The sequence below is a fragment of the Scleropages formosus genome, chromosome 1, assembly GCF_900964775.1.
Source record: "Scleropages formosus chromosome 1, fSclFor1.1, whole genome shotgun sequence".
In the NCBI taxonomy this organism is placed as follows: domain Eukaryota; kingdom Metazoa; phylum Chordata; class Actinopteri; order Osteoglossiformes; family Osteoglossidae; genus Scleropages; species Scleropages formosus.
This window is the reverse complement of record NC_041806.1, coordinates 36,785,638-36,810,533: the sequence shown is the minus strand read 5'-3', so window position 1 is coordinate 36,810,533 and position 24,896 is coordinate 36,785,638. Positions and strand designations below refer to the sequence as shown.

Genomic DNA, 24,896 nt, shown 5'->3' with positions numbered 1-24,896 from the left:
ACAATACTGGTAGGTGTACACCAGAACATCTAAATATGGACCAGGTGCAAGCTTGTACTGCTTTTTGTGTCTTGTATATTTAGTCTTTTTTTCACCATATTACTTTCACTTTCTTTTTAGATAAGTTATCTCATTACCACCAAACCCCCAGTTTCCTGTGTTTTAGCAAAATTTATACAGATGTTGACATCTTGCAGTTAGTGACTTTTTTGTATAGCGCACTACATTCGAAGAAACAAACAGTTCTGTTAGTTTTCAGTCACACACATTAAAGATTTCCTTTGTCTGTACCACACGTCTGCAGTGGGCCGGGGTCCTGTCCGGGGTGTTCCACCCCTCAGCCTTGTGACCGGTGACTCCAGGATAGGCTCCGGACCTCTGTGACCCGGACCGAGGCAAGCTGTTAATGAAAATGGATGGGTGGATGTACCACACATACTGTTAGGTTTTTTTTTTTTTGTTTATTAAATTTTAGAAATCTAGGTGTCTTAAAGCCATAGTTAGCTTTGCCGGTGACTAGGTGTGTCTACTTTTGTCACACTACATCACAGGAGTCAGTTCTGCTCACTGCTTCACAGTCCTTGGTGCTAGATGTGGTTAGTTTTCGGTAGCAAATGTACAGACACCCCTTGATGTACGCAAATAGACCGTTCTTCAACCCCTTGCATAAGTCAAAAGTTACACATGTCAGATTCCTCTTCCTCCCCCACCATTCAGCATAGACTAATAATAATAATAATTTTTCCATCTGTTATTCCACCTTGACGTTTCTTCGTTAATGTTGTTTTCACGCTAGCTGTTTCTTTCACGTGCTCTTTTATACATGCCACATCCTTCACGATCGTATTTGTTTGCGAGACTGTTCTCTTTTTTCCTTCAAGTGCACATTTACCGCCAGGCGTTGAAAATAATGACAAGGGTAGAAAATAGGGGGGAAAATGGCACTACGCTAACGAAAGGAGATGCGTTCATGGCTCAAAACTGGGAACTGGGAAGATGCAGCTTCCTGCCTTGTCTGGTACACCGACTTGCACTTAACGTATTTCAGACGTTTTGCATAAGCACCGTCTGTAAATAATGTGTATACCGGGAATTTTTTCTGTAAATCCAGATTTATTCAAGTCAAATTTGCGTAAGTAGAGGGGTGTCTGCATGTCATATGTATGTCCATCTGATATTCTGGGCAAGACATGCAGACTACTGTTTTGTTTTTTTTTAACTTAAAAACCTGTTTGATAGATGAGTTAATTCACCTTTAGCTGTCATAAATATGAGAAACCGAGTGGCCTGAAACGGGACCTCCGGTATAGAAAGTATGCTTTGGAATATGAGCCTCCACACAGTGCAGGTCAGGTCGGCATTAATAAAGGACTGTAAAGCGTTTGAGTTGTGCGGTGCATGTCGGCACAGATGCCGCTCTTTTCTGTAGCACCACCACAATAATAAATAAAAAGCACTAAATGCTTGGATTATGAAATATACTTTATCTGTTGGAGCTGCAGAGTCAGTCTTGCAGCGTCCGTTAGTGTATAACTCCTGATTTATTATGCGCTTTTGCTATTAGTCAGTAATTTGGGTGTTTCTTTTTTTTTTTTTTTCTTTTGCTTTTTTTTTTTGCTGAGAAGTTTCCTGTGGAAAACTTGTGTGTGATGCTGTTGTATGGCTGAATTTCATCTTATCTAGACTTCTTGTTCCCTTGTAAGTCTTTAGCATTATTATTTTTTTCTTTACTCCTGTTGGTTGTTAGGCAGGGAAAGGTTTTTATTGGCGCGAACAGGTAATAAATGTGTGGACCCATGCACCTTCTTTCAGAATGAGGAAGTTAGCAGGTGGAAACATCTGTGTATGAGGCCATGGTTCATCGTTTTGCTAACGTGAAATTCTCAAGAAAGGTTTGGTTCCGGTGCAGACGATTTCCTTCAGGCTGCTGTACGGACAACACGCGGACCCCTCGTGGAAGCCGGGAATGTCGACGTGCGCTCCGTCCTTGATTCTCGCGACTGCTTGCGAGCTGCTGAACTCGCCTCTCCGGCTCCTTCCGCACTTAACCGGCGAGTGCTGTGGAATCCGTGGGGCGTTGGGAAGCGGTGCTCGGCAGGGCTCGGCTCCGCGGTTTGTACCTCGCCTCCGAGTCGCACGCCTTACTACGCGAACCCCCGGGCAGCTGGTGAGAGGTGGGGAGCCGCCCCCGCTTTGAACGAGGACTTCTCTTACTTGAGCAATTGCACATTTCCAGGCCTGCTCTGCCCGGTGAATGTGTAGGTGGAGTACGTGAAAAATGGAGCTTATTCTTGGTGCACCTTAGCACCAACGCTGCTGATCTGCCAGGTGTGAAACTCACTGAGGGCGTGGACGCCGAACAGAGTAGGCGAAAAGGTCGCCGTTTGCTCCCTTTAACTAAAAGTGTCTGGCATTTGGCTCATTGCTATCCACTGCCAGGGTGCGGGCGACTCGCTGCTCTTCTCACCCTGTTTCGGCAGCACAAGGCCGTCGGAGGGACCGGTCGCTTAACCTTTCGGTGCGCTCGATAGAGCGTTGAAAATCGGCCGGATGAATGCCTTCCAGACGCGGAACTAGTGGAGTATAGGCACGGTATGCTTCCGTAGGATTTCACGTGAGCAAAATAAGGGGGAACTTCCGGGTGTGTAGCGAATGCAAACCCGCACAAACGCTCGCATGTGTCATTTCTTGTAGGTTGTTCGTCTTTAGCTTTACGTTATACCCTGTGACTGCAGTCATGCAGCTGTTCATCACCTCATTACAGGGGCTCAGCAGGAGAAATTAATTCAAATAATTTCCCTGCCCAACAGTTTTCCTTAACATGAGGCAGAGTGAGCCCTGGCGGATGCACCCGAGTACACAGTCATTTATTTGCACTTTCCACACACTATAGGTGCTTTAGAGTCACAAGTTCACTTGAAACGCATGTTTTTTTGAAGTGTGGGAGGAAACCAGAGCGCTGGTCAGCGCTGTTGATGTGGTTTTTATAAAACATGATATCCATAAGGAACGTGCTGTTGGGCAGATTGTTGGCCCTCATCCCTGCGCTTTAATGAGGTGGTCTTAGCACCTGCTGTGTGTGTTTGGTCTGTGCGCGAGGGCACATGCCGTCTCAGACCGAAGCCCTCTGTCCTTGTCACACGGTCAGCGTTGTGGCCGTCGCTGAGAAACTGAAGCGGACTGGATTAGCAAGACGCGCTGGCACCGAAAGGATGACGGATCAGCAAATGCGGGCTCTGCTCGGCTCCGCTTGCGTCTGTCGCAAAGCATCAAAGCGCACATTCATCTCTGGAAAATAATCACCTGCCGACAAAATGGGCCAGTGTTAAGTTCTCATGGTTTCCTGAAATAAAAAGTAAAACTGGTCATATTCCTGAGCTTCTAAGTTTATAATATGTCTCGAGCACTGATATCTGCGCGCTTGTGTTTCGTCTAACTTTTGGAAAAATTAAATGTCTTTGACACGTGAGCATATATACAAGGTGTCACGTTTTGTATCGGGACATTCAACTTTGTAGGGTAGCGCCCGTGAGGGGCAGCACAGAGGCAGGCCGAGCTGCCGTCACATGCTGATGTAAATGTGACATTGTACTTCCCAGAGCTGCGGTTAGCGAAGCGGTGTGGATTCGTCGAGTGGCCCGTGCGCCGTTTGTGCGTGTGTGAGACTTCTATGTGAAACGTGCCACATGCAGCATGTGCGTGGGCGACCGGCCTGGCTGGCTGTGATGCTGTTGGTGTTTGCGTATCGGCATCCAATTGGAGATATTAGCGAGGACGTGTGGCGTATTGCAGCACACGTGTCGCTGCTCTGGCTAGTATGGTAAATGGTGGTGTGTGAAACTAGTCAAATGGCGACTTCTACCTGACTGTTGCTCTTGTGCTATGAGTCAGCTAGTTTGAGAGCCCTCGCATCTAGGGTTTGCGGTGACGGCTCTGTGCTGAAATCTGTGTCACTGTGTGAGATGAGCGTTATAGTAAAAATTGAAGAAAAAAAAATTGAATTAAAAATAAGTGTGATCCTCTCCTGTGGGGATGGTCAGGAGTCACTAGCTGCTGCATCCTCTGGTACCTCGACACCGGTCACTCTTCGGGTGTAGTGCGTAGAGTCAGTGCATTGCTTTGTATGTCATTGAAGGGTATTACTTCGTTTCACAACGCTGCTCAGAAATGCCTCCAACACTGGCTTCAGCTCCAGAGGTTGGTGTGGTCTGGTGTAATATATTCTCTGCGTGATACCCGTTGTTCTGCTCAGCACTACGTTGTCGTCGGCGTCGAGATGAAAAGTGGTCATGTGTGTTCGCTCTGACCAGCATTTGTGCATTTAAACAAAAATTCCAAAACATGTTTCTTGTAATTTTAATAAAAAGATCAGATCCTTTGGACACATCAAGAAAATAGGTGCACTGATGTTTTAAATCAGACATTATAGCAAAGAGCAGTGAACACACAGGACCTTCAACGCCAGTGCTCTACTGTATGCTCAGTGGTTACAGTTGAGAAGAAACCCGCTGATAATCATGTTAAATCCTGCAGGGAATGTATGCCCTGCGATTTGGAGAAGGCCCAGGTGTGCTCTATAATCTCTTGCAGGTCATACTTGATGTCTGCTCAAAATTCCCAGTGTGTTTTATACCTCCTTTTCTACCCTGAATACTGTACACTTGGAAGTTGCTGTTCTCGATTCGGAGGAGTCGATAAGAGAAAGTAGACTGAATGCAGGTACATCTTGAAAAGTTGGAATAGGTTGTCATCTTTCCTTTAGCTATTGCTTGATTTATGTTTTGATTTTAAAGAGAACCTTTGTTTTGGATGCCGTTTCTACAGCAGGGTTCCAAGATTTTGTGATTCTGAATTTCATGCAGCGGGCGTTGCTGGTAGAGATTTTAGCAGAGAATTCCACTCATGGCCCTGATGATTGGTTGGTCTTGTCTGCTTGCAGATGCACCTTCCAGTGAGCAGCTGGACCTCTTTTCCCAGAAGCTGCAGCAGTGCTGCGTGCTCTTTGACTTCATGGACTCGGTGATAGACCTGAAGAGCAAAGAGATAAAGCGTGCGACACTCAGCGAGCTGGTGGAATACGTGTCCACGAACAGGGGTGTCCTGGTGGAGTCGACATACCCAGACATTACCAACATGGTAAGTGAATTCCTTGCTAATCCTTTTAACTTGATATTTCATTCGCCGTTTCGCAGTTGCGGTTGAGTTGAGTTAGAACCTGCCGTGTTAGCCTACTTTTTGTGAGAGAGTGTGTTTTTGGTGGAGTTTGTGTGCAATACTGTGGAATAAACCGATTTACGTTGGAAAGCTGTTTCAGTCAAGAAGGTTCTTGCGTGAAATAGTTTCAAATGCAGTGTGTGTTTGAAGAAATTTGGTGCCGTGCATTTTTGGCAATGATTGGCAAAATTACTTTCTAATTTCTGAGAACCAGCATTTTCTGGAGCTTGTAAGGGTTTTGTTACAAAACGGTCTGTTTCAGAGCCACGGAGATGTCACACAAATTATGTATAAGTGACGGTGGCTGGTTTTACTGCAGTTTCCTTGGTTTACACAAGTTTTACTGTGGAGAGGAAGTGGTAACTGTTATACCTTCGGCTCAAACAACATTCTTCCAATAACACTTAAAGCTGTTTGCCTTTACTGGAGCTAAAACCACAGATATGTAGGTTCAGCAGTATTTAGTTAGTACACTTTTGGGTTTTCTTTAAGAGCAAGGGTGGATAACATTACAACTGTCTTGAACAAACTTAAGCTTAAACATCTCTGAGAGAATACAATGTTGATGTGTGTTGACAGTGTAGGTTTTGTTTTTGACACACAAAAAAGTGGTGTTGGTACTTCCTAGAATGTCCAGGCTTTCAATTCTTTATTTTGGGGCATGACAACATTTACATCCAGTCTTAAGCCTTGCCTTTCTCTACGTTTCTGTGAACTTGTTCAGGCCGTATACAGTTAAAAAACGGCTAAAATATCAAACTGAGAAAAGATTTTTGCATCTTTCTTCCCATATGCGCTGTTCTTATCGGGTCAACAAGCCAGCACTTGTCTGTCACTGCCATGACACATGTACTAATAGTTGCGTCAGTTTGCGCATTTCTGAATGCTCCACCCCGGTGGAAGTGATTTGGAGCCGTAGGGCAACTCTTGCTTGCCGTGTCTCCCGAAATGGCAGTCGTGGAGGAGGGGAGTGCTGCTTGCCCCGAGAGCTATTTGCTTTTCATTACCGGGGTGCTGCGGCCGTGACTCAGCCGCGTGCTGCCAGGTGGAGCCGGTAATTACACAGGGACACAAACGTGTGGATCCTGTGGGTTCGCCCTGGAGGAATACCCCCGTGGGGGATTAGTGCAGGCTGGCGGAGAGGGGTTCGGCATGCTGACAGCTTAAATGGAAAAGGAACCCAGACCCCAATGAACAGTAAGCCTTGTGTTGCATTTTCAGCACTCTTAGAAAATAAGCTGTGTTCACATTTACACTGATTCATTTCTCCAGAATGACTTACAATGTTTAGATCCCTACAATTTTATACCTGTTTATACAGCTGGGTAATTTTACTGGAGCAATTTAGGGTAAGCACCTTGCTCAAGGGTAGTACAGCCGGAAGCGGGGATCGAACCTGCAACGTTTGGATCCAAAGGCAGTAGCTTTAGCCACTACGCTACCAGCTGTCCTGTGTTCCCATTATCTGTTGCTTTATGCCAGTCTTCATGCTTACTGTTCATATAAAGTCATGCTGTCTAAAGATTTGGCCTCAGAAAGGTAGGCTGTTTTCTGTCATACCATATGTGCACCGAAGTTCAGAAACAGTTGAGCAGTTAACTGGATATGCTTCTGCCAAATGATTTACCCTGGTAAGCATAAAGCCTACAGAGAGCTTCCACACCTTGCTCCTCTTCATAAAGTTAGGTCAGTGTTCATGGTCATGGTGATTCTGGAGTGGCACCTTTTCCAGTGATGGTGACAAGCGCTTCCCCTAGAACTGTGGAACAGAGTTGTTGACAGACACAAGTCACATTTAAAAACATTTCAAAAGCACGGAGAATCCCAAGAAGCACTGTTAGATGAATTATTAGGAAATGAAATTAGACACAAAAGTACCCAGGTCATTCCCCAAAACTGAGCGGCTGAACATGAAGAAAATGGTCAGAGAAGCAGTCAAGAGGCCAAAAACAGCTCTTGAGGGTTTGCAGCATATCACAAGTAAGATGGGACTCAGTCCATCAACAGTTACCCAGGTACTCCACTGATCTGGGCTATGCGGTACAGTGGCAAAGAACTGGATTTGAATTCGACAAGTATATAGGAGCTACTGAAAGAATGAGGAATGTCGTCGTGTGATCTGAGATAAAACATGTTTGGCGCGAATACAAAGCGCTGTGTGTTGTTTAAAAGATAAAAAAGAGCTTAACATCACCAACATCATCCCCACATTGTAGTGTGGTTGCAGCATGATGTTCAGAGGTTACTTTTCATCAGCATGGACTAGTAGGGTTGGCAGAATACAGGGTAAAATGAGTGGAGCAAAATGTAGAGGGATGCTGGATAAATCTGCAAAAGATCTGAAGGTTGGACTCCTTCAACAAAACAATGATCCCAAACACAAATCCAAAGTTACTCTTAAATGGTTTAAGAAACTGACACTCCTTAAGTTGTCCCGTCAAATTCCTCACTAAAAAATCTATGGCAGGAATTTATGGTTGTAAGAGTATGCTGTTGCTCCCAAAGTATCCTGCTAGTAACATTTTTGCGAAGAAGAAAAGATAAATATTAAACCTGTAAAATGTGGGGAAAACCGATTACAACATACCGCAATAGCCTTGAGGCTGCAATCGCTGCTAAGGGGCAGTTACCAAATATTAAATGCCTAAGAAGTGAAGGAGAGAACTACTTTTCAAAGCTGGATTTTTTTCAGTATGTAGTTTATTGAATATGGTTTAGCATGTGTTGTTGATCATACAAAAAAATTCAGTTCAAATGTGTGCACACTGCAGTACCAGTCTTGGGGTGGTGGGTGGGGGGTATTTATTACTTACTATTATATTAGTAGCGGTTTAATTTTTTGTATTTCTGGGCTTTTTGGAGAATGCAGGTTTGCAAGAGACAGTTTTGCCTGATCAGCTGTCTCAGCCCATAGAAGCATTTCCTGTACACAATTTACACAACAAAGAAATTAATGGTACCGCTGAGAAAATAGGAGTGCGACATTATTCCTCAGCTTTTAAGAAAGGATGGGTGTATTTTTGAAAAAAAATTTTTCTGTTGGTTTGCCACATACTGTATGTGAAAAGGGCTTCTCCTACCCCTTTTTCTAGCCATAAATGCCTGTATTTGCTCTACCTGCAGTCTACTGAGTTAAACATGGCTGTGAGCTACTTTTCATCCTTTTGCCTAAAAGTCCCCTAAGTCATCTGTTGTGATACATGTTTCTTTTTTCCCTTTGTTTTGGTAGAATTTTTGAGTATTTTTGGCATGGCTGTTGTTTAGAAGCCTAAAGGTGTAAGCATGGAGTTATAACCATAAGAAGAACACTGAATTGAGTAGGTGGTTGTTCTATATAACAGTCTGTTCTTCTAAAAAAAAAGGCATGAGAACATCATAATCAGGTTGACAGCGTTAGGAGCCTATGAACACTTTCCCGGTTTATGCTTCATGCAGTGCTCTTGCATTCATCCATTTTTGGTCTAATGTGCAGAGATTATGCGGAAGGCTTTAATTAGTGCTATAACATATCCTCTCCTCACAGCCCCCTCATTTTTCAGTCTGAAGATGATTGTGATAGATTCAATATTTATCATTGGTGTACTTCTGAACATGTAGTCAGTTAGCATCTCCCTTTTTAAAACAGTATCACCATGACAACGCAAAAAACCTCTGCTCCAACACACCGAATGTGTCAGACAATGAATTCTTACCATGGTTCACATGTGCAGTACTAAAAAAGTACGAGTTGTGTAATGTAACAACTGCCTGTGCAGTGAAAAGGGCCGCAGATGGTATTATCGCTTATTCATTTAGCTGATGCTTTTCTCCAAAGTGAGTTGTATCACGTACATAAAATTGTTCACCTGTTTATGCAACTGAGTCATTTTATTACTATGCTATTTAAGCTGAATACCTTGATCCAGGTCTAAAAAACCGGAAGGAGGATTTGAACCCAGGACCTTTGATTGTAAGGTGGTGACTGGAACAACTATGCTACTTACTGTCTCTATTTAGAGTTTGCATTTTAGGTAGCGTTGCTACAATAGTCTCTGAGCCAGTCTTTGATTATTCAGTCTTTTGTGTTTTCTGGATGCATATTTTTCCTCTTTTAATGCTGAGCATTTTGCAAAATGCCGTAGATTGACAACTCATCAGCACTCTCTAAGCATCTTACAAAACAAGGATGTGTGTGGAGTCGGTTATTAATTTTGTTAGTTGTATGCTGAATTTTGACCTGTTTAAATGGTACTGACCTATTGTTTCCTTTTCAGTGGCTCTGAGCCTATGGGTGATTGTGTTGGCAAGACTCTTCCACATGACTGTTGAGTACCGTGAGGCATTGCGCACAGAGATCCATTAAGCTTGTTGCTGGTGGTACATTTACATTTATTTACTTAGCAGATGCTTTTCTCTAAAGCGACTTTCAATGAACTCTATGTAGTGTTACTATGAGCCCACACACCTGATTCACCAAGGTAACTTACACTGCTTAGATACACTACTTACAATGGGTCACTCCACAATCCATACATCAGTGGAACACACTCTCTCTGTCACTCACACACTATAGGTGACCCTGAACAGCATGTTTTTGGACTGTGGGAGGAAACCAGAGCACCCGGAGGAAAGCCCTGCAGACACGAGGAGAACATGCAAACTCCACACAGACCGAGTGGGGATCGAACCCATGTCCTCTCGTACCACCCAGGCCCTGTGAAAAGGGAGCGCTACTTGCTGTGCCACCGTGCCGCCCGTATGCGTACCATATTTTACTGTATGCTGGCACACAAGAGGATGTTGTTGTTGCGTAATTTATCATTTTTCCATCTGAGTTGGTGCACTGTGGCGTTTCTTTGTTATTGTTGTTTTCGTGCTAGCTGTTCCTGTCACGTGCTCCTGTATACTTGCAGCATCCATCACTATCGTATTCCCAGTCAATATTGCTCAACCTTGTTCCCGTGCTATAGACGATTGTCTTTGTCCACCTTCATACTTCCTTATTACATTTACATTTATTCATTTAGCAGATGCTTTTCTCCAAAACGATGTACACCTCGGTGAAAATACAATTAGTGCATTACGTTAAGAGGAAGAGACATGGCTGCCGACATGTGATTCTTAAGTAAACCTAGTTTTGTTACTTTCCACTTGATGCACCGACGTTCATCACTTGAGTAGGTGCATCAAATGCAGGATGGATGAATCCTGATAACCTTCCTACAATTTTTTTCTTTCTTTTTTTTTTTTAAATTTAATTTTATATGGTAGAGGGTCCCCCCCCATGCTCACTATTGGCAGTATACCAGGTGGTCCGGCTGCTTTCAGAACCCCAATGAAGCCTTTGGTGGTTTGGTACCTCTGGCTACCTGTCACAGACTGGCCCAGCTGATGGAAACCAGAAGGACCAAATGGATGCTTTTGCTGTGTTTGGTTCTCTGGATGTTTTTTTACTACTCGTTGAAACTGCGTTTGGTGGACGTCAGCGTCTTAGTAAGAAACAACAGTAATAGTGTTTTCATGTTTTTATAGCAAGTATTAGTTTTTTTTTTTTTACTATTGTTTTGTATCACAGTAATGCTATAATTACGTTTTCCTAGCTATTTACTTTGGTTTAGCATTCAGCATATTTAAAGGACACCCAGCAAAAGTGCTACCTCAGCCAAGCCTGGCAAATTGCTCCTCAATCTTGTTCCTAAAAATAGGCACATGTGATTACAGTGGAGATGACCTGCCTCGAAGCACAGTCTGTATGTTTGAATTGTAATGCAGGGTCCGCTATAGATCCGTCACGCCTTTTTTCCCCCAGAACAGACTTTCTGATAGTGCTATCTGTGATTAAAACACGGATGCCTTTGGGACACAACTGTTCAGGGCGAACGGCTTTATTTGAATTACAGGCTTTTCATGAGAGGCGGTTCTGTTTCTGCCTGAATCGAGTGTGAGTCATGTTCATTGTAACGAAGCAACTTTTTCCACACTTTCTCCTCTTTTTCAGCTCTTCTAATTGTTTAAGCAGTAGTTATTGGTGTTATAAATGTCAAGTGATTGGAGGGGGGACTCGACGTATTTCTCAAATTTATAAGACCGTGTCCTTAAGTCACGCCTCGTGAGCCGGAGCGCACTTCTGCGTTCTCAAACAGACCGACCCTCTACGGGTTGCCAACTCTCGCAGTTTGTTTAAATGCCATCGGGAAAATCATTGCTCTGTGCTTTAAAAGAAGAGTCTTTGCAGTAACCTTTGTTAGAATTTAGGCAGGCATGTTGTGGTGATGGATGCAAATGGAGGCTGAGCGAGTCCAGCAAGAGGGAGAGGAAGAGGCTCTTTGATGCTTCATATTTTGACTGTATTTGGTTGTACAAGGTGGGGCTGCGTGTATACCCTTTTGAAATCGTAGCCTTGAACTCTAGTGTTTACTGTGCTCGAGGGAAGAGGAGGAAACAAGTTCTTCGCAGTCATCGTCTGGCCCCCCAGAGATCACTTTGTAGAAGTGGTCACTTGCTCTGGTGTGTGAGTGGAGACCAAAAAAAAAAAAAAAAACACTGGAACTCTGTTGTAATGAATAATATTCACCACATCCCGTCGACCGATGACTTCCTGAGAACAATACAGTATTTTTATTATATATTTAATCTAGAAGAAGTTTTAGAATTGATAAACGTCACCTGTTTTTTAAAAAAATGATACAAGGCAAGAATAGTTACATAATCAAAGGTTTGTCTTAGGGTGTACTTAGTGAGTTTCTCATAATGTGATGGGAGTTGAAGTGGAGTAACCTACCCCAGTTGCATGCTCCAAAGACCCCTTTTGGACAAATGCACACACATGCCTGTGTAGGTGTACAACTACATTTATATTTATTCATTTAGCAGACACTTTTCTCCAAAGCGACGTACATCTCGGAGGATACAATTTGTGCATTAGATTAAGAGAAAGAGACATGGTTGCAGATGCGTGATTCTTAAGTTAGTTTCTTTCCACTATATGCACCAATGTTCATCACACGAGTACTACTGGAACTACTGTTCCGTTGGCCCCTTGAAATGATTATTGATCTGAAAAGTCTGCTGTAATTTCCCTGCTTTGTAGGGTTTTTGTGATTTGACCGCTATTTCATATTTTGAACTGTTCCGGTGGATTAATTCCTAAATATTCATTAATCTTCAGTACTTGTCGGTTGGTGTATTTCACTAATCGCACAGTCCAGCAGCAGACTGCAGAATCTCAGCCTGTGGTAGGAGACTGCAGTAGTTTTTCATTCTAAAAAGTGTAAAAATAGTTGCGGTTAATTGGCCCCAGCTAGCATTGTGCGAACACGAGAAGCTCTCTCCTGCACGTCGAAGCATTGATCCGTCCGCCTTGTTTGTCCCGGTGTAAGTGTGCCCAAAGATGCTCTGAAGCACTTTCGACCGAAAGGTCACGGGGCTGTCTGTGGTGATGCGGCTGTGGTACAGGAGGTTTGGCTCCTGCAGGAGAGTCGGAGAGCCCACGCTATACAGTTTACCGCTCGATTCTGCAGTCAGTACTGTCAGGGCATGCTGCAAGTTCACAGCCAGCTGCTGACAAAACCTCAAGTTGGAAAAAACAAGTTACTGAAAAGTTTGTGTGCAAACATACATTTTGTTTACAATTAGCTCATGACACTGCTACAGATGTTTCAAAATCAGAAGTAGAGGGGCAGCTGGTAGCATAGTGGTTAGAGCTGCTGCCTTCGGCCCCAAAGGTCGCAGGTTTGAGTCTCGCCTCCAGCTATAGTACCTGCCGTGAGCAAGGTACTAACCCTAAATTGCTCCAGTGGAATTACCCCGTTGTATAAATGAGTAAATAATTGCAAATAGCTTAACATTGTAACTTGCTTTGGAGAAAAGCATCATGTAATTAAACAGATGTAAATGTAAGTAATTACTCCAGATGTGTAGAAAATCATCTACATCAGAGTCTGGTTGGCTAAATATAGCAGCTCTTAGTCTCATTGTAATTGTGTTGCATTAAAGTGAGAAACACCATCCTGCAGCCTTAGATGGGGATGAATGGAAACAGAATGAGAGCAGTGGTATTTGGATATTTCTGTTACTCTCAAAGTTTTTTCCTCCCTCATTAATCGAATGAAATCTCATGTTTTTTTTCATTTGTCCTTGTTTGCTGTTGATTCAAGACACTTGCTGCAATATGTAAATAGTTCATTGCTTTAAGTAAAATTTAAGAAGTGAATTCTTTGGGTTCCGTTTGTTAATACTTGTTCAGCAACAGATGTTTGTCTAACAAAATTGACAAGGCTGACATTGGGAAGGAAAAGTAGAGTTTCAGTGTGACGTGTCAGTAGGCAGTAAATACCAAACTTGAGTATCTGTGTGTTGTGTGGTAAGCGGTTTGGACACTTTTTAAGGTAGCAGTCTAGTAAGTTTGGTTTGGTAGTCTGGGTGGTGGCATTGGGACAAGTTGGCAAGCTAGCACTGTGTAGTGTTGGAAGGGTTGAGTTGTTTTCTGCATCTGAAAAATATATCAGATTTTCAGGAGCATCCAGAAATAAGTCTTTGCAAATCACTCAATAAATCTTTTGCACAAAGCTTCATTGTTAGTGTGGTGGTGATTTGTACCGTGCAGGTCTTGCCAAGCTAAAATGTTCGAAGAGGAAGCAGTAGTAGAAACCTCACACAGCTTGATTTTGTTTTTAGATCAGCACCAACATTTTCCGGACACTTCCTCCAAGCGAAAACCCCGACTTTGACCCTGAAGAAGATGAGCCCACTCTTGAGGCGGCTTGGCCCCATATACAGGTAAGGAGTGATTTACTTTTATCAGTATTATCTTTCATTATGAAAACATGTAAAATATGGTGAGGTGGTGATGTTGAAAGACACTTGAACGTAATCTAGGAAGTATTAAGCAATCTTTTGTCTAAGCTAATAGTGAACCAATACTGTGTTTCAGCTGGTGTATGAGTTTTTCCTGAGGTTCTTGGAGAACCCGGACTTCCAGCCAAGCATTGCGAAACGCTACATCGATCAGAAGTTTGTTCTGCAGGTACAGTGGGTATTTTGAGACCCTTCTTTCTTGACATGTTTCATTTTTTGTTTAAGGAAAGCTTTGGATTTACACCGGTCACTTGAGTTGAGACCTGTTCGTAGTTATTTTGAAATATTAGTGATTTCCACCTTGCCTAATTGAACCATTAAAAATAAATCCAGGTTTTTGCAGGAGGAGGCTAGCAGTTAATCACATGACTAGTGCTGATTATCAGGTATAGTTTTAATTGTTGTGTTCCCTCAACACACTGTAACCTCACTTGAATCCTTTGTGTGGGGCTACTATATAGTGCACTAGGTTAAAGAATTACAGGTAAATTCAGAGAGCTGATGAGTACTCATTTTGTTGAAAACCTCAGCTTTTTACATTAGCAGGAAAAAAAATGCCCTCTGACCAAAGCGCTGAGAGAAGCTTCTGAAGAAACGGACATGCTGTTGAGTATGCAAACTGATGAAAATAATTGGGCGTTGCTTGACACACATTCATTTGGTTCTCTTTCAAGTGTATTGGTTTTCCACTGGAGCACAAAACTGACCCGATGAGAGACAGATACACTGTATATATATTTTTTTCTCATTACCCTTCCCTGTTTCAGGCTTTAGGGTTGACATTAGTGTACTTCGGAGACCTTGATGAATCTATAAGCTGCTACTCTGTCTGTAGTGAAAGGGAATAAGACAGAGCTACAGCCAAATAAATGAATGATAAAAACCATAGAGCTGAATGCCATTCAAGTCAGTTCATGAAAACAGCCATTCCTTTCTCACATGTTCTGTCAGGACATGGGTTTCGGTTACAGGACTGCATATTTCTCACTACACTTGTTGCTACAGGAGCATTCACGTGTGGAATACATTTGCAATATTATTTAGCAAATGAATCTTTTTTTTTTTTTTAAAGGCTGGTGAATCTCAATGGGGCTCAAGCTCATCAGTAATGGACTCCAGGGAAAAGCCTAATTTTACATGTCATTTTTTTTGAATATCTAATCACTATGCTCACTGCTTTGAACAAAACTGAACATTAAATGTGAAACCCACTCAAATTACCAAACCATTCAAGCATGTCTTTTTATTCAAGAAAAGAGACCTTGAAGATTATTTTATTTTGACTTAATTTGCTTCTTGGTTCCAAATTTTGCTGCTCCGCAACCAGTGCAGTGCAGGTTTTTTAGTTTATGTAATTCAGGATAACAATGAATAGAAATATTTTGAAATATCTGAGTGATTTTGAGCTGTGCATGGAAATCTCAGAGGACACACCTACTGAGCAGTGCTCCAAGACAGGTAGAAAGAACTCTGGTGGGTTTGCGGAGCCCTTTCTGAGATCTGGGGACCCCGTTTTCCATTATGTCCTCATTTCATTGGGCCTTTTAATAGCTCTGTGTTTCCTGCATGGCTCCTGTTTGGTGGAGGGGAGCTGTGTTTCAGGGGTTTAGTTAAGGCATCTGACTGCTTTGGCCTGTGCTTTCATAGTGGTGTGGCCTACAGGAAAGGTTTGGAATAAATGGTGCTGGAGATCCTAAAGAATGAAACACTAGTCTAGCAAACTAGCCTGCTCAACTTCTATAATTTACTAGCACGTTAAACAGAGCAAACTTTTTTTTTGGCAGGGATTGGTTGTATTACTTTAGCTTCCCTCATCGGTACTGTGAGGGTGATTAAAGTCTAGTTTAATGATTGTCAGTTATACAAGTCTCTCTAACATTTTTAGTTTAGAAAGAAAAACAAGCCGTTGTTTGTTTGTGATATGCTTAGGGTAACATTTTTAATGAGAAACACCCATTGTTCTTATTGCATTAAAAAAAAAGCGTATATGAGTGTTTTCAAAGGTCGCAAGTCTTGCCAAGTGAGTGTTTACGAAGGCTGTTACTCCGTTTTTAATTAGTCTTTTTCTTTAAAAAAAAAAAAAAAAAAAGAAAAAAATCCATACTTTTATTTTCAGGTAATGAAAGTGGACATCTTTCTTGTGTTGTTTTACTTTGGGTGGCTTATGTAAGGTTCTTTCCTCACATAAAGGTATCACCATTGGCTGAAGAGTCTTACAAAATCTGTTTTAGTGGTTTAATGGTTGCATGAGATGAGCTTCGAGTTCAACAAGAAGCGGTGAGGGAATTTGCTCTTCCTTTGTGTTGTATGCTATGAGATTGAGCCACAAGAATTCATCACTTACAAGGTGTCTGTCTGCTCTGGTCCTGTGGACACACAATGTACGCTGGCTTTTATTTCCATTAATCCTGTAATTGGTTTATACTGAGCCCTACTTAGTATGAGTCATTTGTTTATAGGGAACCAATTAAAAAAGATCTGTTGAAACTCTTCTATCTGTATTGTCTTAGAACATGCAGACCTTCAGACAAATATTTCTTTTACCAAGGTCTTGACCCACAAAATGTACAAATCTGACAAGAATTAATTTGACAGCTTAAACAAACCACACTGTTTCACAAGGTATTTTAGGAGAAAAACCAGGAGCCTTTGCTCCATCTCCCAGAACTGGAGCAGAGACATAACTGACATTATAGTGAATGGCAAATACAGGAACAGGTTCCACATCCCCTCACTGCCATGCGAATCTTTGTTTGCCTTGTACCTTTATTCTGATTCCACAGTGTGTACTTTATGGTACTGTGCACAAAGTGTTTCTTTTCTTCATGGTTTTAAAAAATAGCAGCCAGATTTATTTCCAAGGTGTCCCTGTTAGAATAAAGTTCTTAAGGTCAGCAGAAAAACTCACACGAAACCTTCTGCAGAATCATTTACTTAAAAGTAATGTTTTTATGGTAATTTTTACCTTGCAATGGACTGGCATTCCATCCAGGGTATACTCTGCGTATCATGGAGCCTTCTTTCTGGTATAGGCTGTGGGTCACTGCAACCCTGACTTGGACAGGCAGTTGAGAATAGTGAGTTTTGTAAATGTGTAAATTGCATTGCATGCCACTAACTGTCTTGGATTTGACACTGATTCCTTTTACTAGCACCTTTTATTGTGTTGCATGGGATGAATAAGGTGATGTGTTTGGGGTCCTGTGATGGGAACGAAGCACGTCATTGTTGTGAATCACCCATCCTGTTGATTGCAGATTAGCTTTCTCAGCCCTCAACATGATGCAGTGGGGCGAACAGCTCTGAATGTGGAAGACTTCATCAGGTTACACCTGACTATAAATGTCAAAACCCACAAATTACAAACCATGTGGAATTCAATTTCTGTTGAGTAGAAGTTCCTAAAACAGAGAGATGTACTCATGAGTGGTCCACATGTCTCAAGAGGATTTTCCCATACAGGGGGTATTTTTACTCTGCACCGTCACCTTGCTGGCATTTGGCATGGAGAAGAGCAATGGGTGCTTTCCCACCTTGAGGACCAGTGGCAGCCCAAAGCTGATCTCCTGTAGGAAGTGCACAGTGGTCACAGCCCTACCGCCCCTCCCATGTGGAGTCAAGTTCTGTTTTTTTTTTTTTGAGTGCTCCTCAAACCCATGCGTCAGCATCGTGGCAGGGGGTGCATTCTTCCATTCAGTCATGTTCTGTGTTAGGCTGGTCTGACATGCGCAGCCTTCCATCAGTCTTCTGAAGGGTGTTGTTTACGGACAGAGTGAACATGTCATGTTGTGGGACAAAGTTAAAATATGCATTTGCTTCTCTCCTTTGTTAAAAGATAAACATGCTTAAAATGTATGTTTTTGGTTGACAAACAAAATGCCGTGGTGCACATGGAGGACAGTTCCAGGCTCTTCCAAGCCCCTGGCAGAACCACTGCCCTTCCTGTTTTCATTGGCACATGCAAAGAGATAATAAAAACAGTTTTATTGGGTTTTTGGCACTTGTTTTGTGATATATGGAATGCCTGTTCCTGACTGTTATTTATAGTTGTACTGAGGGGAGATAAGGAAGCATGCCAGCTTTACTGTGACTGTTGAAGAAGGCCTCATGTGTCATATGCTCTTAAGGAATAGGGCCTGAATATTACACTGCAAACATGTTTTCCAGCCCTTTTACCAAATAGCATTGTCTCCAGTGCAGAAGACTGCTGCATAATTTCAGTTAATGAATTAATTTGAATTGGGTGTGAAGATGAGGTCAAGTGGAAACATGCAGACAGTGCAAACTTGCAGGAGCAAGAATGCATATATTCTCTAAGGCTTGCAGCTTAGTCACTCGCATTTTCCCTTATGTTTTAGTTAGGATTGGTTTATTGTCTGGGTTTTTTTTAGACTGACCACCTACAGTATCTGTTGAGCTCCAGGGAAATGTTTAAGCATACAGTCCATGTTAGAAATTGCATCCTGGCATTTTGTTTCACACCAGTATGCCTGTGTATACTTTAAATTCCCTATGTTAAACTTCAAGACTAAACTGATATTGTGTTCATATCAGTACAACGTGCCCAGCAAAATCAAAATGTAAACACTTTTGTATACACTTTGATATTGGTTATGATTCATTTCAAACAGAAGATTTACAGTCTACCGCTGCAGATGGCAATTCATTCCTCTTTAACTTGGTGTTATAAAGCCATTCCCAAGTTAAAGAATGGCATCGTTTTTAAGGATTATTTTTTTTTTTATAGTGATGTTTGTTTGCAACCTGTTTTGGAAATGAAGCTGATTTTCAATTTCTTTTTTTTTTTTTGGATTCTGGTGTTGAAGTGGATGGGTGCACAATGTGTGCATATATACAGAAAATATCTCGCCCATCCATTATAAGTAATTGCTTCTCTAATGCAGGGTCACTGTGGTGCTGAGGCTGTTCTGGAAGTACAAGGTGTGAGGCAGGGTACACCCTGGATGGGATGGCAGTCTCTGGCAGGGCAATTTCCATCCTGTGGAAAGAGCCTCGAGCGCCCCGAGTTACCTACTCCGGTGGATACTTTTATTCAGATAGACTTGCACAATTTATACAGTGACATGCTGTTGCATATCTGCTCTGTAGTTGGTCATGTGAAGCCCCTTCCATTGAACTTGAGTATGCAGCCTATAACTCTGAAGTCCATTTCCCCGAACATCAATGTTCTTGTGGTTTTAACTCTTCTTCTTCTGGTTCTGAACTTGATATATCTACTGAAGACTATAATCTCGCTAGGTAAAGGTAAACTTGCATTTTAAGTGTTGGGTACAACAGTCTCAGTTATTTACAGGTGTTTATTGGACTGCATACAAAATAAGAGGTTAAAAAAAAAAAAGTCAGTGTTTTCCTGATTACTATTTTTTACTGTGATTTGAAAACAAAAGTCTAGTATGTGACTTCATAGAAGAGTCCTTTTTTGTTCATGTGTAATTTAAATCCAAAGCCAGGTTTTGAAGCCTCACATGAGATCCTTGTTAACTGAGGGTAACACAGATGCTTGCTTGTTCTTGCAGCTCCTGGAGCTGTTTGACAGCGAGGACCCTAGAGAGAGGGAATTCCTGAAAACTGTCCTGCATCGGATCTATGGCAAGTTCCTGGGCCTGAGGGCCTTCATCAGGAAGCAGATCAACAACATCTTCTTACGGTAAAATAAACAGTGGGACTCTGACTTTCTCTGTGGAGGATGAATATCTATATGTATGTCTATATATGTCATTCTAATTCCAACTCCTCCTTGCTTATCTGCTCTAGTTAGTGCTTTGCCATATCATTTTATGTGTTTTTTTTTTTTTTTGTTGCCGAAATGTACAATTACTCAAGTATGGCGTGTGAAAAAATTCAGTCTTTACAAAATACCAAATTGATGCTAATAATTGACAAATGCGGAACGCCAGTTGGACCAGAAACCAGTGTCAGCAATGGGGCCATGAAAGGAAAGAATGGCTGAGGGGACAGTGTTTTATTACCTTTCCCCTGCAGCATTTTGTAGTTCTTTTACGAACTCTAGAGGAAAAACAAACTTCAAGGAATGTGTGTCCTTTCTTTTTAATTATTTCATGACCCACAGTTTGGTGGTGTTTGCCTGATTCCCCCACGGTACCCATGCAGTGCTTCAGCAGACCATTAAAAACATTTCCAGTGCTAGACCTAAATGTGTTATCAGGAAGCCCTGTTCCCAAGAGCAAGCCTGGCATTGGTCTAGTTAGGGCCTCCTTGGGCCTCGTAGTGTGTCTGGGTCTGGTAACCGCACCAAACTGCTCCGGGCCGACCTGTGAACTCCGAGCCGCTCGCTCACAGCAATCGGAAACAAAATGATGATACAGCCTATAATCCTCACTGTAGTACATCCTTGGAGTGCAGCTGCAGAGGATGATAAGGCATTTAGGGGAGAGTTGAGGGCTTTATCTTGCCCTCTCCACTCCATTGTCGGGCAGTATTCCCTGGACAGCTTCTCACTGTCTCAGACATTGCTTCCTTACATAAGACTCTTAATCCCTCCTTTTTTCCCTTTTTCTCGCACAAAGTGTATGAGCAGATGCTGGTTTATCAGGTCTGGTGGGAATTTGAGTCTAATTAAATCTGCAGATGAGCAGAGCGCCAGTCTCAGCTCTGTGGGACCTGGGGTCCCATGTTCCTGAGGGTTTTACGGTAACACCACAGGGTGCGTGGGGGGGGGTTATGGTTCACTCAGGCTACCAAGATCACACACTTACTGTGTGCCTATAGCAGCAGTGCTGAGCTGTAGAGACTGTAGAAGGACCTGGGCTGGAGGAAGAGAGTAATCCCCAGTTTGAATACATACATGTGTTTATTTTTTTTGCCTCAGTAACATGAAACACTAATGTCACAGTTCAAGAACTGGTCGGAGACAAAGATCCAAGATATGTGAAAAGTGTGTGGTGGTACATAACAGATAGCACACTCTGAATGCGAGTTGCTCAGCTGGTGCGTATGCTGGTTGGCGTGGGTGACCAGCTCCACAGATGGCCAGAGTGTGAGAAAGGGCAAATCTGCTGTGGCGGTGGGGGATTAAATATAGTGCTGTGCAACGGAAGGTCTCCACCGGAGCAGGACCCGACCGTTCTCGTAGAGCATGCCAAAAATAGGTCATCCAAAAAGGCACCGCTTGCTGTCATCACTGTACACGTGTGTGCAGGCAGGGGATGTGGGGCAGCCTCTCGGTGATGGGAGGCTGAAGCTTTATCTCAGTCAACGGCAGAGCTTAGTTTAACTGTGATCATGGGCACACCAGGCCTTTCCATTCAAAACCTTCAGCATTTGACATTATTTATGAGTAAACATTAAAACAGAATATCAAGTCAGTTGGTGTGTTCTAAGAGTTGTCTGTGTTGTGTGTTGAACAGGTTCATCTATGAGACGGAGCACTTCAATGGGGTGGCAGAGCTGCTGGAGATCTTGGGGAGGTAAGCAGGGCCATGGTTCTCCCACAAGCCTCAGATTCATAGTGGCCATTGAATGATCATTCAGTCCTCAGAGGATGTGACAAAACAATGTAATGCTTGTAGCTACTTTTAGGACAAATGGCAGTGGTCAGCAGGGAGCAGAGTGATACAGAAGCTCTTCTCACCACATGGGACTGCCAGATAAAGCTTGACATTATTGACACTGTTTAGTTTCTGTTTTACAAAAGAATTTGGTTTCATATCCTGTATGACTGAACAATCAGGGAATTGTGCAGTTGATTTGTTATGATCAGTATTTTTAGTGGGGGGCGTGGTGGCTCAGTGGGTTGGACCGGGTCCTGCTCTCCGGTGGGTCTGGGGTTCGAGTCCCACTTGGGGTGCCTTGCGACAGCCTGGCGTCCTGTCCTTGGGTGTGTCCCTTCCCCCTCTGGCCTTACGCCCTGTGTTGCTGGGTTAGGCTCCGGCTCCCTGCGACCCCATATGGGACTAGCAGTTTCAGATGGTGTGTGTGTGTGTGTGTGTGTGTGTGTGTGTGTGTGTGTGTGTGTGTGTGTGTGTGTATTTTTGGTGTGTTCCAATGATGTATGCATTAGTGACCCATTGTAAGTAGGGTATCTAGCAGTGTAAATCACCTTGCTAAATAAAAAAAATGTATGTAATGTAGTTACTGATCCCTGCTTGTGCAGGAGATGAATGAAAAGTATTTTGTTTTGTAAATATGCTCCAGAATTGTCTTCCATCGGACCCTTTTTGAAGGAGCAGAACAAGATTTTATGAAGCCTTAGTTTCCTTGGGCACCAGGAAACTTGGTTGTGGTCTTGGAGGATTCAGACACCTTTGCCATTTAGTTCAGACCGCTGTACCAGCCCCCACTTGCTTTCAGAACTCAAGTTTAACACACTTCCATTGGTTCAGCGGCTTATCATGGGTAAAAGAGCAGATGCAATGCAGTCTTACCAAGTTCTAATAGTAGGTACTGGTTCACCAAGGTTATGTTTAAGCTGGATAACTTCAGTTCCATCATTCAGAATGATGGAGTCCAGCTGTCAAGCTCTGGGTGTCTGACTTCTGACCAGGGTTGGGACTGCTGGTTCTGTTTAAGGCTTGTTCCTTTAATTTTCCAGTCACTGCTCAGTCTATAAATAAACATATCCACATACTCTGGCCCTGATGCAGTTCTTGAGAAGGAGTGGCAACTGCTTCATCATTTCAGAACCCCCCAATATGATCACATTTGATGCCATAGTTTTCCAGGATCCGAGTCCAAGACCTGAGCTGGTATTGGGCCAGCTGCCGTGATCCAGGACAGGAATGGTCTTGCCTTAGACAGAGGGCCCTACAGATTGTTACTGTGCCCCGGGCTTGAGGGTGACCTCTCTTCCTATCTGAGATGGTCTGATAATTACTTTGCTGCTCACTGTAATGTGTGGAGAGGTGACCTAAGGATTTGCAGCACTTTTACTATGCTAAGCCTTCCCTGTTCCCATTTCAGAGGAATTTTACTTTTTTTTTTGCTAAAATTGCATTCTTTGATACTGTTAATGTGTACCTGTAAACTTTGTCAGAGTTCTGTAGTCTTTTTTTTCTTTACAGTGAACTGGACATTGTGTGCGTATCTCTGTGTGTTAGTGTACGCTAAAAACAAACTCAGTTTTTAAAAACTCAGTTTTAATTGCCTTTTCTTGGATTCCGGTGTTGAAGTGGATGGGTGCACAATGTGTGCATATATACAGAAAATATCTCACCCATCCATTATAAGTAACTGCTTCTCTAATGCAGGGTCACTGTGGTGCTGAGGCTGTTCTGGAAGTACAAGGTGTGAGGCAGGGTACACCCTGGATGGGATGGCAGTCTCTGGCAGGGCAATTTCCATCCTGTGGAAAGAGCCTCGAGCGCCCCGAGTTACCTACTCCGGTGGATACTTTTATTCAGATAGACTTGCACAATTTATACAGTGACATGCTGTTGCATATCTGCTCTGTAGTTGGTCATGTGAAGCCCCTTCCATTGAACTTGAGTATGCAGCCTATAACTCTGAAGTCCATTTCCCCGAACATCAATGTTCTTGTGGCCCAAAACTGTGTTACATGATCATGGTGTTCTTTCCTTTCTGGTTGTAATGACGTTTCTTTTGTTCCCACCAGCATTATTAATGGCTTTGCACTGCCGCTTAAGGCTGAACACAAGCAGTTTCTGATGAAGGTCTTGATCCCAATGCACACAGCTAAAGGGCTGGCTGTGTTCCATGCACAGGTATGCAGCCTCTTTACATTGCCTTTTAATTGGAGCTATTGGTGGGTGCTGAGCTCTGAATTATCATTAGCTCATGCGAACACTTCACTGACTTCAAGTCTAGTGGATTCTTTTGTCTGCAAGTCCTGTGTAATTGAAATGCTGCTGTTCGACTTTGAAATACGTTGTGTTGAATAGCTTACTTTAATCTGTTCATCTAAATGGATATTTTTTACTTCAGGAAACCTTAATTGACTGTTATTCCGCCGTTAGAACTTTGCATATTGCATCAAAGTCTTATCATATAGTATGATAACATGTAGAACCAGTTACTGAAACATGTATACATGTGAAATTATAATTTTTTTTGGATTTTAGTAGTAGGGCAGAAAACAGCTGTAAGATTTGGTGTCAGTCCTTTTTAAATTGTAATTGAGTGGCCAGTTTTGTTTTTATATTTGACAGTAGCACCCTCTGGAGTCAGAAGCTTTCACTCTTTTGTGTAATTAAAGCTATTTTGGCATTAAATGGTACAGACGGTATTTGTTACATTTTTCCAATATTTATGTCTCTATATCATAAACAGAATAAATCCTGAAGGAACAAATTCCAAATATATCTCGGTCATCTTAACTTTTTCTATTAATTAATTTCTATTAATTCTTTCAATTAACCCTGAAAGAGGATGCAATGTTTATGCATCGTGTATGTTTTAGCTCGCTTACTGCGTGGTGCAGTTCTTGGAGAAGGACCCAACTCTCACTGAACCGGTAAGTCTATTTCAGGTTTCCCAAGAAATGTCCCAATCAAAAATCCCCATTTCATTCTAAGTCATTTCATTCATGTCTTACAGCAATCGGTATTTTGCATCGTCAAACATTTATACAGTGCAGTTCGGTGACACGAAAGAAATAAGGCACTGTTGATGGAGGATGTTCACAGTGGTTTCTGTAACAGACAACTTTTACATTTATTCATTTTGCAGATGCTGTTCTCCAAGGTGATATATAACTCAGATACAGAAAAATACAAAAAGTGAATTAATTACATCAATGACAGCAGTATATGATATTTTTTTTTGCTTGTGAAAATCATGTAATTTTACTTTAAATGTGCATTCCAATATAAAATCTTGATGTTAATTCATCTCTAACTTTCCAGGTAATA

General features: G+C 42.4%; 1 protein-coding gene across 2 annotated transcripts in view; it reads left to right on the top strand.

Moving 5' to 3' along the window:
* Positions 1-24,896, top strand: part of ppp2r5a (protein phosphatase 2, regulatory subunit B', alpha isoform) — a 37,487-nt gene that overhangs the window by 9,881 nt on the left and 2,710 nt on the right. Inside the window, exons 2-9 of one of the 2 annotated variants that reach the window (XM_029251361.1) lie at positions 4,940-5,136; positions 13,870-13,971; positions 14,126-14,218; positions 19,587-19,717; positions 21,438-21,497; positions 23,642-23,750; positions 24,446-24,499; positions 24,891-24,896. The exon at positions 24,891-24,896 is cut by the window's right edge and continues 45 nt beyond it. In XM_029251361.1, the coding sequence (XP_029107194.1) occupies positions 4,940-5,136; positions 13,870-13,971; positions 14,126-14,218; positions 19,587-19,717; positions 21,438-21,497; positions 23,642-23,750; positions 24,446-24,499; positions 24,891-24,896 (752 nt within the window). The remainder of the gene's footprint in view (positions 1-4,939; positions 5,137-13,869; positions 13,972-14,125; positions 14,219-19,586; positions 19,718-21,437; positions 21,498-23,641; positions 23,751-24,445; positions 24,500-24,890) is intronic. The other variant, XM_029251364.1, reaches the window with a different exon arrangement.